At 39.1% G+C, this 14,494-nt stretch overlaps 1 protein-coding gene across 1 annotated transcript; it reads right to left on the bottom strand.

Annotated features, from left to right (window-relative positions):
• Positions 1-13,231: 13,231 nt before the first annotated feature.
• LOC113273631 (cucumber peeling cupredoxin-like) lies at positions 13,232-14,162 on the bottom strand. Its single transcript, XM_026523283.1, has 2 exons — positions 13,888-14,162; positions 13,232-13,802 (listed from the first exon to the last, which is right to left on the bottom strand). The coding sequence occupies exons 1-2, from the start codon at positions 14,084-14,086 to the stop codon at positions 13,345-13,347; spliced, it is 657 nt and encodes a 218-aa protein (XP_026379068.1). The 5' UTR covers positions 14,087-14,162; the 3' UTR covers positions 13,232-13,344.
• Positions 14,163-14,494: the final 332 nt, after the last annotated feature.

Here is a 14,494-nt window from a genome sequence, read left to right as displayed (position 1 = left end):
TTTCACAGATTGTGTTGATCATCCCTGTAATACGTGATGCAAACTGATTTTTACGCCTTGGTCTTCAACACATAGAAGAGCTCAAAGAACTCTGAGAAAATAAGAAAAATTCACTCCTTTCCTTGACATTTTTCCTGCCCGTAGTGCTCGTCTTTTCTCCGCTATGTGCACTGGTAGGGTCGGAATCCCCTCTCATAATGCACCATATGAGTATATATATTTGAGCCACTCGGACAAGATATGCATTTAAATTTGTTTGGTGCTATCAAACAAAGAGAAATGGAAAAGCAGCTGGATCAACAAAAAAAAAAAGTTGCAGTAATTCTTTGAAAATCTTAACATGATATCATGTGACATTTGTGCCATGAAGAAGTCTACACTCCAGTCTTCCGAACTCGCCCAATTACCACCACTAAATGGCCAAACACTCGAAACAAAGCATTTTGCCGTATAAAATCATGTTATTTGAGGATACTGCATGGCACTCTACAAATGCTTCCTATTTTCACTCAATTTCTTACTTAGGCCAGAAGTGCTTAAAATACCTGAGAACACCCCTAAACAACCGCCCAAAAAACTACCCAAACAGCCGTATTAACTTGTACGCCAACAAGGGGAATGATTAACCCTTTTTAGGAAAGAGGAGGCTCATCTGATGATGATCTGAATGTCATAGAACCCAGAAAAAATATTTTTCACGTGTCAATGGCTTTTCGAGGTAGCTTTTTGAGTCATTAAGAATTTTTGAATACTTGAAAACACACAAAATCTAGAAGACAGTGACATATCATCAAGGAAATTGAATCGAGGATATGATGAGCCATATTCATCCAGTGTGCCCTCTCAGTAGTCCTACAAACACATGTTCCTAACCCCAGCACTTGAATATCTTTGGAATTTTTCCGCCATTTATTTCTTTATTGAGAAATGATAAACGCACCGAGGGATTTATCCCGCAATCCCTACATTATAGTGTTGCAAAATGCAACATTATGGGAAAGAAAATATCCGCGTACCAAGAATCCGGCAATACCCCATTTCATTTCTTGAGCACCAAAACATAATCTTACAACCAAAATCATCAGACTTTCTTAGTATGATCACATTAAGTATGATGCTTTAATTCGAAAGCAGTTTAATTATTTGGCATCGAACAAAACACAAAGCTTTAATACAAGTATAGGACCGATGGAGAGAGAGAGAACGCAAAAACCGCTCTACCTTGACTGAAATTTTTTCACAGTTTCAATGGAGGTGATTGGGAATACCAAAGGAATCAGAATTCAAGAGAAGAAACGTAGAGGATTTTCATCATGGATTCACTTTTCTGAGAATGTGGCTTTTTGGTTAGCAGATAGTTTACAGGAAGCGATGGATTTTCAGTGTGAGAAGAGAAGGTGAAGCTTCGTATCTAGGAGAAGTGAAAGAAAATGATGCTGGGAAGTATTACAGAATCTCAAGAATATTCAGAGGAGATGGTCCGCGATCGTATGCACTTTGCATTCCATGTGGTGACAATTGTTATTACTGGGGTGTCATTCATAAGGAGATACTGCGATGTTTACATGATAACAACTTCCTTAGGAGAATCAGTTAGAAAAGGATTTTTGGTGAATACTTCCACACCTGCTATGTGCAGAGAGTGGCTTAATATATATTCAAAACTTTTAAAGAGTCTGTTACAGATTTGGTAAATAATCAAGACTGGGTATGCCTACAATGTAGGCTTTAGAATCTGACACACACCTAGGTCAAGAGACTTGGTGTGCAGTCTTTCTAGCAGAGTCTTCAGGAGTTGGCTTAACACCTCCCCTCAAGTTGAACTGCAGCTCGCGAAGTTGCAACTTGCTACGTAAAATAAGAAATCTCGGTGATGGAAGCCCCTTAGTAAAGATGTCAGCAATGTGGTCTCGTGAACTGATGAACTTGACATGAAGCAGACCAGCAGCCACACGTTCACGGACAAAATGATAGTCAATCTCAATGTGCTTAATGCGGGCATGGAAAATGGGATTTGAAGTCAAGTACGTGGCTCCTAAATTATCACACCAGAGCAATGGAGGTGGAATTGTGAAACCAAGCTCCTGCAGCAAGGATTGAATCCACATTATCTCTGAAGTAGCTATTGCAATGCCTCTATATTCTGCTTCAGTACTGGACTTTGACACTGTCTTTTGCTTGCGTGCACTCCAAGAGATCAAGTTGCCCCCGAAATAAACACAATATCCACTAGTTGAGCGTCTGTCATCCAAACTACCAGCCCAGTCTGCATCTGAGTATGCCTGCAAAGAGAAGTCTGAGGTAGAACGAATATGCAGACCATAGTTCACTTTATTTTTAAGATAACGAATAATCCTTTTGACCAACTCCCAATGTTCCTCAAATGGGTCATGCATGTATTGGCAGACCTTGTTAACAGTCACAGAAATATCAGGTCGGGTTAAGTGCAGATATTGCAGTGCACCCACAACACTGCGATACAAAGTTGAATCATGAAACCTCTTTGAACCTTGCTTCTGAATTTTTGCATTCACCGCCAGAGGTGTGTTTACCGGCTTCACCCCATCTAGCTTTGTTTTACGCAGAAGATCTGCAACATACTTACGCTGCGACAGAAATAGCTCAGACCCCTGCCTTAGGACTTCAACCCCCAAAAAGAAAGAAAGATCACCCAAATCTTTTAGTGCAAACACAGCACTGAGATCTTCAATTAGGCCAGAGATCTCAGCTGAATTTGAACCGGTTACAATGATGTCATCAATGTAAACCAAAACTACAACGTGGAATCCTGCGTTTGACGAATGAAGAGAGAAGTGTCATCTATTGAACCCTTAAACCCCAACTTGACCAGGTAATTGCTCAGTTTTGAAAACCACGCTCTAGGCGCCTGTTTAAGGCCATAGAGTGATTTGTGCAGCTTGCAGACATGGGTTGGATGCTGCTCATCTACATACCCCTGAGGCTGCTGCATATACACATCCTCCTCTAGATCACCATGAAGAAAGGCGTTCTCCACATCCAGCTGTTTGATATCCCAGTTGTGTATTACAGCAATTGACAGCACAAGACGAATAGTGCAAGGCTTAACTACTGGTGAGAAAGTTTCACCATAGTCAATTCCTAGCTGTTGGTTATAACCCTTGGCAACTAGACGCGCCTTTCTCTTGTTGATTGAACCGTCTGGATTCTGTTTAACTCGATACACCCATTTGGATCCCACCACATTCATACCTTTTTCATATTTCACCAGAGAGAATGTGCCATTTTTAATTAATGCATTGATCTGAACATCCATTGCATCCCGCCATTCTGGAAGTTTCCTTGCTGCTGAGAAACAAGTTGGCTCCATGAAATCATCATCAAGCAGAAGATGCTTGGACGCAGTTAAGCACATTTTTTGAATAGGCTTGTGTATACCGGCTTTTGCCCTTGTGACCACTGGATGGGATGTTGTACTTTGGACTTCATCATGTACAGGTGCATATGTAGATGGCAGAGTTGAAGCAGGTGCAGAGGTTGAAATTGCTGGACTAGCCACAGAGGAGTCGGTTGCATCAGAGTAAGCCAAACTTTCTGAGTCCGATGCTGAAAGACGCAGGTTGTCTGATGTACATGCGGCATTAGGCTACAAAGCATTGCCCTGAATGACAGTAGTATTTCCTAATCCAAATGGATTCTTAGTGAAAATACTTGTGCTGGATTGTACAATAACTGGATTTAGCTCTGGGGAATGATGCTTGAGAGGCAAGAATGGGAATGTAGATTCCTCAAAGCGCACATGTCTAGAGATATAGATTATGTTGGTTTTTCTGTCTAAACACATGTACCCTTTATGTGCATTGCTGTAGCCTATAAAAACACATTGAATTGACCTAGGTTCTAGTTTATCCTTATTATAGGGCCTTAAGCAAGGATATGCAAGATAACCAAAAACTTTCAAGAAGGAATAGTCTGGGAGTTTGTTGAACAATAGTTCTAATGGTGTTTTTGAGATGGACAATGAATTTGGTAGACAGTTAATAAGATAACAGGCAGTAACAAAAGCATCTGCCCAAAAAGACCTAGGCATATGAGCATGAAACAGTAAGGCCAAGCCAGACTCTGTCACATGTCTGATTCTACGTTCTGCCAAACCATTCTGAGGGGACGTGTGAGGACATGAAAAACGATGCTGAATGCCAGACTCATTTAAATAGGAAGTGAATTTCTGATACTCAAGAGCATTATCAGATTGAAATTTTTTTATCTTATGACCGGTGAGATTCTCAACTTGTTTGCGAAAGAGAATAAAAGTCTGTAATGCATCAGACCTTAGAACTAGGGGAAAGATCCATGTATAGTGAGAATAGACATCCATAAACAAAATGTAATAACGAAAACCAGTTCTTGATAAAGAGGGTGAGACCCATATGTCTGAAACAAGTAAGCTCAACGGCTTATTATAAACTGTTTTACTCAAAGAAAAGGATAACTTCTTGCTTTTACTCACATGGCAAGAATGACAGAAGTCAAAGTTTTTATTGGTTACTGGAAGTGAAAATTGACGACATATTTTTGACACAGTGCTAAGCATTGGATGTCCTAGTCGCTGGTGCCAAAGAGGAAGTGTATAGGCCACCATAGCTTCAGGTTTTATTGAGTTCTGAATCAAATCTACCCCTTCAAACATGTAAAGGCCATTCTTGTTAAACCCTCTCAGCAACATTATCCCCGTGCGCTTGTCCTTTACAACAAAGAAACCAGCATGAAACTCAAAATAAACATTATTGTCTCTACAGAATTGTGAGACAGACAACAAGTTTGTCTTGATTTTAGGGACATGATAAATATGATTCAATGCAAAAGTTCGAGAATTAAGCGTAAAAGATGCATTACCAACATTGGAGATTTCCAGTGCATTACCATTGCCTACATGAACCTGTTCAGTGCCATTGTATTCATGAGGAATGGAAAGATTTCTCATATCAGAAGTGAGATGGTGAGTTGCACCAGAGTCTGTCACCCACTGATTTCCAATCTGGTCTCCAGGTAAAGCAATATAAGCTTGCGCAGGACGCCGGTTGTTGGTTGTTGGTTTGTCATAGAGAAACCAACATCTATCACCAAGATGGCCCTTCTTCTTACAGATTTGGCACTTGTCAACGAACTGAGGAGGTCTTTGATTCTGTTGCTGGCGAGCATTCAAATGATTGTTGGAATATTGATATTTTTGTTGGGCTTGATTCTTCCGGTTATCACCACCGCTTGTAGAGGAAAAGTTTGTGACAGCTACATTTGCTACTGGAGACTGCAGAGATGACAACTGAGACTCTTGGCGCATGTCATAGGTGTTCAGATGAGAGTAAAAGGTATCTATGGGCATATCCTCAATAGTGCTTAAAGCAGTGACAATAGGATCATAGCTTTGGTTAAGGCCATTACTAATGGATTGTTTCTTTTCATTTGTTGTTACAGCACAGCCAGATTCTGCCAATTGAGCAAACAAAGATTTAGCATCATTCAAATAGGTTTTGAGAGTTTTGTTACCTTTGGATATGCTGTGCAGCTGCTTTTTCAGATTCATCTGATGATGAAATGTTTTTGGGGCATATTCGGATTCTAGTTTATCCCAGACATCCTTAGCAGTTGTTAGGTGAGCAACATTACTTAAAACTTCAGGTGTCAGAGTTGAATTGAGCCATCCAACTATGAGAGAATCCTGATGCTCATAAGCTGTATACGCAGGATTTATTTCTTCACTTTCTGGTAACGTCTTTGGTGGAACTTGTTTTGTTCCATCCACAAATCCACTGAGATCATAGCCTTTTAAGATCGGTTTGAACTGTTCCTTCCAGAGAATATGATTTGTTTCTGTGTGTTTTAATGTGACAAGGTGATGAATTTGCACCTGTCTTAGGGTATTTGTTGTTTCTGCCATGAAGTTTTTTTTTTTTTTTTTGGTGTTTTGAGCGGAAGATGGCTTGGATCAGGCTGATACCAAGTTAGAAAAGGATTTTTGGTGAATACTTCCACACCTGCTATGTGCAGAGAGTGGTTCAATATATATTCAAAACTTTTAAAGAGTCTGTTACAGATTTGGTAAATAATCAAGACTGAGTATGCCTACAATGTAGGCTTTAGAATCTGACACAAAACTAGGTCAAGAGACTTGGTGTGCAGTCTTTCTAGAAGACTCTTCAGGAGTTGGCTTAATAGAATCCACAGGTTTCTCCAAAGTCATCAGATTTCAAAAGATTGATCCCAACAAAGTTGGGTAATGGATCGAGTTGTAGGGGGTAATCAAGGTGAATGGCTTTGTGAGATGGCAGCGTGTTGCTAGAGAAGTATTAAGGCAGATGCATTGGAATTCTTTTCTTGACTTAGAGATCATTGATGAGCAATCCGCTTACATTGATCTAGTCAGGAAACATTGGTTAGATCTTTGGAGACCAAAAAAGCTAATTGTGGATGATGTAGTGGTAACTTTAACACAAATGAAGCCAAGACCGGACATGGTGGTTAATAAGAAGGAAGTGTTAAGTCTGGAAGAGAACAGGGAGTAATCATACCAATCCAAGCTATGTCAAAATATGACAAGTGGTTAAAGATAAGAGGAATTCCACATATGTCCTGGAGTTACAATTTGTTCAAATAAATTGGTAACTCATCAGGAGGCTTTTTGGATATTGCAGACAGTACCTTGAGAAAGGAAATTTTGAATTTTTTCAGAATTTCAGTCAAGGGAGATTTTGCGGAAATTCCGGTTGTACTCAAGATTGAAGATGGTGATCAAGTCTGGGCCATTTCCATTGAATGGGATTATAAATTTTCTCCTAAGATTAAGGCATCATTAGGGGAGTTCCAGAAACTTTTACTGGATTTTGAAAACTTACAGAAAGTTTCAAATTCAAAAAATATCAATCCCGTTATTCTTGAACTAAGACGGTCAGAGTGAATAATGCAGACTCGGGTGTTTCGACTCAGGAAAAATCGTTTTCTGGTCTAGCGCCATTGGAGTTTGTTTCCACTCAATCTGAAGCACATAATATGCATGATATAGAAGAGGTAGACCCTATGTTACTTTGTGAAGTAGACAATGGAGATTCTAGAATTGTGAACTTTGGATGTGTAGGTGCAGTTCCCATTTCACATTTCAGTTTCGACATTCCAACTAGCAATAAATTTCAATCTTTAGATGATAGTAGAAGTGAAGGTGATGTGCCTACTTCATCTAGATTGGAGTTTATTGATAGTATTTTGGAGGCTGAAGCTTCTGGTTGCTTGAGTGGCATTGGAGGTGTGGAGAAACCCAAGCATTCTTGTAATCAGTTGTTGACAGTTGGTCTAGTTATTGGGAGTTCTCTCACTAATGATGGCAGAGGGGATATTCCTCCTATTGGTGTAGAGAATACCAATGTGTTCACGCAGACAATTCGGTTTTTTCCTCAGGCATTCTTATGCCTGACGACCTACAAATTGTGGTGCATGAAAAACCTTTGGATGAGGAGAATGCTCTTGACAATGTGTCTTTGCCATTGCAAATATCTGACTCTAAGAATCTTTTTCACGTAATACAGGATCAGATTGTCATTAACATTGGAAACTTACAGGAGGTCAACATTGACTCAAATGAGGTGATTTTCTCAACCTCTAAATTGGTTTTTGAGTTGTGTTGTTCTCTTGGTGGCATTGAGACTAAGGATGAGATACAGACGAACGCTGTCATTGAAGAAATACTGTTCAAATATAGGGACAAGTATAAAGCCCTGGCAGAAGGGAAAAAGATACAAGATAGCTGTGAATCTCAAGAGACTGAGGATGAGGATGATATAGAGGAAGTTAACTCTGGGGAAGTTGGTGTTACAAATGGGATCTAAAATCGTTAGCTGGAACTTAAGGGGACTCAATGCTTATGATAAGCAAATTGTTGTCAGAGATTTAATCCTTTCTCATAGATGTTTGGCTTGTGGCATTCAAGAAACAAAGTTAGCAAGTATGAAGCGCTGGTTTGTACGACAACTTTGGTACGATGATGATTTTGAATGGGAACTCTTGCCTTCTCAAGGATAATCAGGCTACAGTGGAGGTTTATTAATGATCTGGGATAACTCGACTTTAGAACTGCTGGATAAGATATTGGGTATCAACTCAATTTCTTGTCTCTTAATATTTAGAGACACGGGTTTCAAATTCATTCTTACTAATGCATACTCTCCTTGTGATTACAATGAAATAGGAGTATTCTGGGGTGATCTGGCGGCAATAAGGCAGTGGTCAAATGAAGCTTGGTGCTTCTTCGGTGATTTGAATGCTGTAAGGAGTGACGCTGAACGTAACAGAGTTGGAGGTGATACAAGAAATATGGGATTCCTAAACGATTTTATTATGGAGCAGGATCTTATAGATCTTCCTTTACATGGCGGAGCTTTTACTTGGAGTAACAAACATGAAGATCCTTTGTTGTGCAGACTCGATAGATTCATGGTCTATACAGCTTTTGATGCAAAGTTCTCAAACGCAACTCAGACGGCTATGGTAAGAACTGTTTCTGACCATAATGCAATTCTTTTTGAGCTTTTTTCTAATGTGAAAGTCAAACCTTGTTTTAAGATAGAAACCCACTGGTTAAAACACCTAGATTTTGTGAAACTTGTGGAGATATGGTGGAAGAATATGGTTTTTCAGGGTACACCAGATTATATACTGTTTAGGAAGCTGCAAAATCTGAAATTTTTTATCAAAAAATGGAGCAAAGATACATTTGGGAATGTAAAGAAGGAGGAGGATGAACTGACTGAGAAGATAAAAGTGTTAAATTTGGCTGAAGAGACAGCTAGATTATCGCCTACTCAAATTGAAGAAAGAGGTGAGTTGTTAGTTAATCTTAACAAGGTTAAATTAACTAGAGCTCGTATGGCACAGCAGCGAGCTAAAGTTAATGGTTTCGTTGAAGGTGACAAGAATACTAAGTTTTTCCACAAAATGACAAACGCAAAACGAAGACGAAACTGCATAACAAAGTTGGAGGTGGCAGGTAGAGATGTGTTTAATCAGGTTGTTATAAGGGAGGAGATTCAGCAATATTATACCAATCTTTTCACAGCAACTACTTCAGTCTCTCCGTTTTTTGAAAACATGAGCTTTAAGAAAATAGAAGCAGTTCAGCAAGCTTGGTTAGAAAGTCCTTTTGAGGAAGATGAAGTATGGGAGGCAATAAAGAAATGTGGCGCAAATAAAGCTCCAGGACCGGACGGATATAACTTGGAATTCTACAAGGCTTGTTGGGGTTTTCTGAAACATGATGTAATTGCTGCTATTACTGAATTTCACAGAAAGGAGAGGTTAGACTGGCGTTTGAATATGGCCTTTATGAAACTGATTCCAAAAAAAAGAAGACTCAGCTACAGTTAGAGATTTCAGGCCTTTGAGTCTGATAAGTAGATTTTACAAGATTGTTTCTAAGTTACTAGCTGAAAGGTTGAAGTTGGTGATGCCAGGTTTAGTTTCCAGTGCGCAGGGGGCTTTCATTAAGAACAAGCAAATTCTAGATGGTATTCTTATAGTAAACGAATGCATTGACAGTAGATTGAGACAGAAAAAAACTGAGATTCTTTGCAAATTTGATATGGAAAAAGCTTTCGATAACGTTAGTTGGCATGCTCTCTTTGCAATTCTCAGAAAGAATGGTTTTGGTGAAAAATGGATTAATTGGATAGGATGGTGTGTGAAATATGCGCGTTTCTCAATCTTGGTGAATGGTGAGGCTACTAGTATTATTAAGCCATCTAAAGGAATTAGACAAGGTGATCCTTTGTCACCATTTCTTTTCATTTTAGTGGTTGAGGTGCTTTCTTTGTTGCTGACAGAGGCGGTGAATGACAATAGAATTGGTGGATTTCAAGTAGCTGAAGAAGGAACTGTTGTTTCTCATCTTCAATTTGCGGATGACAGTATCATCATGTTGAATGCTTCAAGACTGGAGGTAAGAAGGCTTTTAATCGTGTTGGTATTGTTTGAAGTTTTGACTGGATTGAAACTCAATTTGGAAAAGAGCTCAATGACAAGTATAGGTGTGGATGATTTGGTGCAAGAAATTTCTATGGAGCTGGGTTGTAGAATTGAGTCCATCCCGATTATCTATTTGGGAATGCCAATTGGTGCGAGTAAAAGAAGTGTATCAATTTGGGATGTGGTGATTGACAGAATGAAAAAGAAGTTGGCTCCTTGGAAAAGGAAATTCCTTAACAAAGCTGGAAGAATAACCTTAATAAAAAGTTCATTAGAGAGTGTTGCAACTTACTTCTTATCGGTTTTCTATCTTCCTGTGTCAGTGGAGAAGAAATTGAACAACATAATGAGAAGGTTTCTATGGGGTGAGGATGCTGAGAAAAAGAAGATGAGTTGGGTTTCATGGTTGAAGATCTGCAAACCAAAAAGAAAATGAGGCTTAGGCATTCGAAACTTAAGGCAGGTGAACATATCTTTGTTGGATAAGTGGCATGGGAATATTGTGCAGAGAAAACAGCGTTATGGAGACAAATAATGTGTGAAAAACACAGTCAGATGAAACTTGCTTAGTTCCCTTTATGACTTCAGAGGCTGTAAGAAGGAGCATGTGGTACGATATTATCAAAGCAAGGGATGATTTTTATGAAGCAGTGAGCATCAGTGTTAAGAATGGACGCAGTGTGAGATTCTGGCACGATTGGTGGCATCACAAAGGCGCCCTAAAAGATAAATACCCTAGATTATATAAACTTAGCAGGCAGAAGATGGCGATGGTGGCTGAGATAAGAGGGACTTCATGGAATTTTATTTTTTCGAGAACTTTAGATCCAGCAGAAAGCATTGACCTGCTAGAGATTAAACATGAACTGAGAACCGTTACTTTGATCCCGGAAGAAGAAGATTGTATAGATGGCGTATGTACGACTAAGGCTATTTACGTTAAATTGGCGGAGGCAGAAGAAGATTGGAATTTTGAGAAGATTGTCACTCATAAGACTGTTCCTCCCAAGGTTCTTTATATAATGTGGGTAGCTATGCATGGCTCAGTGCCGACTAGGGATATGCTACAGCGTAGAAGGGTGACTGTAAGCTCAAATATTTGTGTTTTGTGCAACTCGCAGGTGGAAACCCAAGATCATCTTTTCTTGCACTGCAGTTGGGATAAAGATTTGTGGAATGCGATGATCAAACCTATGCAGATGATGTGGGTTTTCAATGAGGACTTAAAAGGATTCATGCAGAGCTGGAAAGTTAGCAGAGTTCCAAACGGAATAAGAATAGTTTGGCAGCTGATACCGTTCGCAACGCTCTGGGAAATCTGGTTAGAAAGGAATAGAAGGGTGCATGGCGGAAGAATGAAGTCTAAAGAGGAGTTGGAATATGCTATTAAGCTGGATATTCACTTATGGAGTTCAGCTTCTGATATCTTTAATGGATATTGTGTGAACCAAATTTTGTTTCATTGGGATGAGATTATGGCTGAGAGATAAGGATTTAGCACAATTTCATTTGGATCAGGAGTCTTTTGCTCCTTTGTAATTATCTTGTATATATCTTTTTCTTTAATATATACCTTTTTTCCTAAAAAAGAAAAGAAAAAAGTATCCGGCAATTGTTGTGGAAGGCAATAGAAAATTCACACATTTCATGTTCCTGCCGCCGATTGCCATAGTGCTCGTCTATCCAACCAAGCCCACCAAGTGTCCAGGTTTAGCCCACCAAATTTGCATATTTAGCCCCTGTTTTGTTTTTCTTTTTAAATCGCACACAATATCTGGATTTAGCACATCAAATGCGTAGATTTATAGCGCGTTTGAATACAAATCTGCTTTTTCAGAAACAGAAATCAGAAGCAAAACTATTTTGCTTCATACAAAGTTAGCTTTTCGACTTCTAAAAGTCGTTTTGAAATTTGACAGCCAAACTAACTTTTGATTTTTCGATTTGTAAAAGTCGAAAAACTACTTCTGATATGCTATCACAATCATGAGCGGGACTAAAGACCAAATGTCATACCAAAAGCTAAAAAAATTTGGCATTTTTAGAGGTGAAGCGCAGTGGTGAAAGACTAAAATTAGTCTGGCGGACGAAATAACAATGTATGAAATGGAGCGGATATATAATGAGCGTACAATGGTAAGGCGTTGGTATTGTGGGCGTATGTATGGGATGGGAGTATTTTGCACGCATGGTGTAGGGCGTGAGTATTACTGACGCCTGGCAAGAGACGAAAATGAAAGACTACGCCCAATCAACAGGCGGACTTATAGCAAACGTCTTGTTGTAAAAGCACATGGTATTTGGGGGAGTTAATTATTGTATTTGTTGGGCGGTGATAATATATGCGTTTGATGTGAGGCGCACGTATAACTGTTGTTTCCTCTGACGCTGATAATACTCACGCCTCAATCATGCGCTCATTCTATCTCCGCTCCACAATCAAACGTTGACTATACTATCGCCCAAAATGAAACGTTCACTATACTCTCGCCTGAACTCACACGGTTACTATACTCTCGCCCCAGTATATTTGGGTTTGGTCTGGGTTGACGATCAATTTTGGTCTCAAACCCTAGAAATTTGGACCATACATAGCTTTAGTCTGTTCCATTACAGTTGATTTTGGGACCATATTTGGGTATAGTCCCCAAATATGGTCGTGATTGTGGATGCTCTAAACAGCCTATTAGGCATTTAGCTCGTATTTTATTTTGTCTCTACCTAATGTTTAGATTTAACCCATCCAAATTCTGGTATTTGTATCAGAGTACTAATTTACTATCTAATGTTTAACACTAGAAACAATTGATTGATTTACAATTTTTTTGTCTTTTGAAAGGCTTGTGTGCAGCATTTTCTTGTAGGAAATCATTTTATCCTAGGATATGATGCTGCATCAAGCTCTAAAAATGCCTCCTATCTTCACCTAACTAATTTCTTACTTAAGCCAGAAATGCTCAAAATACCTAAAGAACTTGAAAATCTAGATGACAATGATATTTTATCAAGGAAAGAGATCCATGACGACTATTGATGAGCCATACTAATCCAGTATGTCCCCCCGGTAGTCCTACAAACACATGTTCCTAACCTCAGCATTTGAATATCTTTGGAATTTTTCCGCCATTTATTTCTTTATCTCAAATGCAGCATTCTATGAATATACTTGAGCCACTCGGACAAGACATGCATTGTTTAGTACTATCAAACATGATACGGAAAATAAAGAAACATGGAAACCGGTAAAGCTATAATTATTGACACAATATTCCAAATGTTCCAAAAATGCAACAAATATAATAATCCCCCTCCATATCAGAACCAAGTCACAAATAAAAAACCAGAACCAAAAAAATCTCACAGTACTAGAACCAAGAACCCAAACAAAACACAAGAATAAACAACCCCAATGTGCTGCATTCCCATGATCCTCCCACTTTCTCCACCATTTTTATGAAATTTCTCAGCCTGTGGACTAGGATTGGTGGTATCCGATGGAGTAGTTGACTGACCAGACGGTGGTGGATCAACAAACGGCGGTGGCGGTGGTTGATTAAGACTCGGTGGTAATCCAACACCATGTTCCACATCGATTTTAAATGCCATACCTTTTTGACATTGCGCACCATCATCAGCACTAGAGAAGAAATAATTATCACCTTCGATTATCAATGGAACCGACAGCACCACTTGTTTCCCGATCTCAGCTCCTCCGCTGTAAACAGACGCATCCGTTGTATCGTCTGCATTACATATCTTGTATGCGGTTTCGTTGTATGTTTGAATCACCGTTTGATTCGTATTTGTATCGAAAACTACAAAAATACACGAACAATCAAAAATCAAGAACATAAAATATATATTACTCCTGAAAGGCTGAAACTGAAACTAAGATCTCACTGAGATAGTCGCCGAGGTTGAATGTTTTGCCGGAAGCCCATTTGGAGTAATCAGTGATAGACTTGTTGGAAGAGCGATTGAAGTACCAACCGGAAGCGCCACCAACTGTGTGATTAGTGTATGATTCCGATGATGGGATTGTTATGAGTACTAGAAGAGTAACGATGGCTAGATATGAAGAGATGTTGATGATCTTCATGATCTGAATCAGAAAAGACGACTTAGATTAGATGAGGAGAGTCGTGGTGGGAAATGGTTTTATAAGAAACGGACAGGTCAAAAGTGGAGAAAAATAAAGTTTCTATTTTTCAGCTAAGATGCTTTAAGGGTGTGGTGTGTGGGACCCATTTTGATTGATCTAGGTGTTGATATATACTGACACGTACTCATTGTTAGGTCCTACACGGTGTGTAATGTGTTCAATGATTTTTCTTCCTATTTTTTTGTACTTTAGATTTTCATCTGGGATCGTGGTCGACGTGGTGCTAGATTTTTCAGATAATTTTTATTTTCAAGCAGTTGTCTTTCAGTCTTGTTCATTTTTTGTGTGATCAATTTTTTTTTTCCCCAACGAGTCAGATTATATGCATCAAAAAAAAAAAAAAAA

Source organism: Papaver somniferum, chromosome 4 (assembly GCF_003573695.1).
Source record: "Papaver somniferum cultivar HN1 chromosome 4, ASM357369v1, whole genome shotgun sequence".
Classification (NCBI taxonomy): Eukaryota; Viridiplantae; Streptophyta; class Magnoliopsida; order Ranunculales; family Papaveraceae; genus Papaver; species Papaver somniferum.
This window is presented reverse-complemented; position numbering and strand designations above follow the sequence as displayed.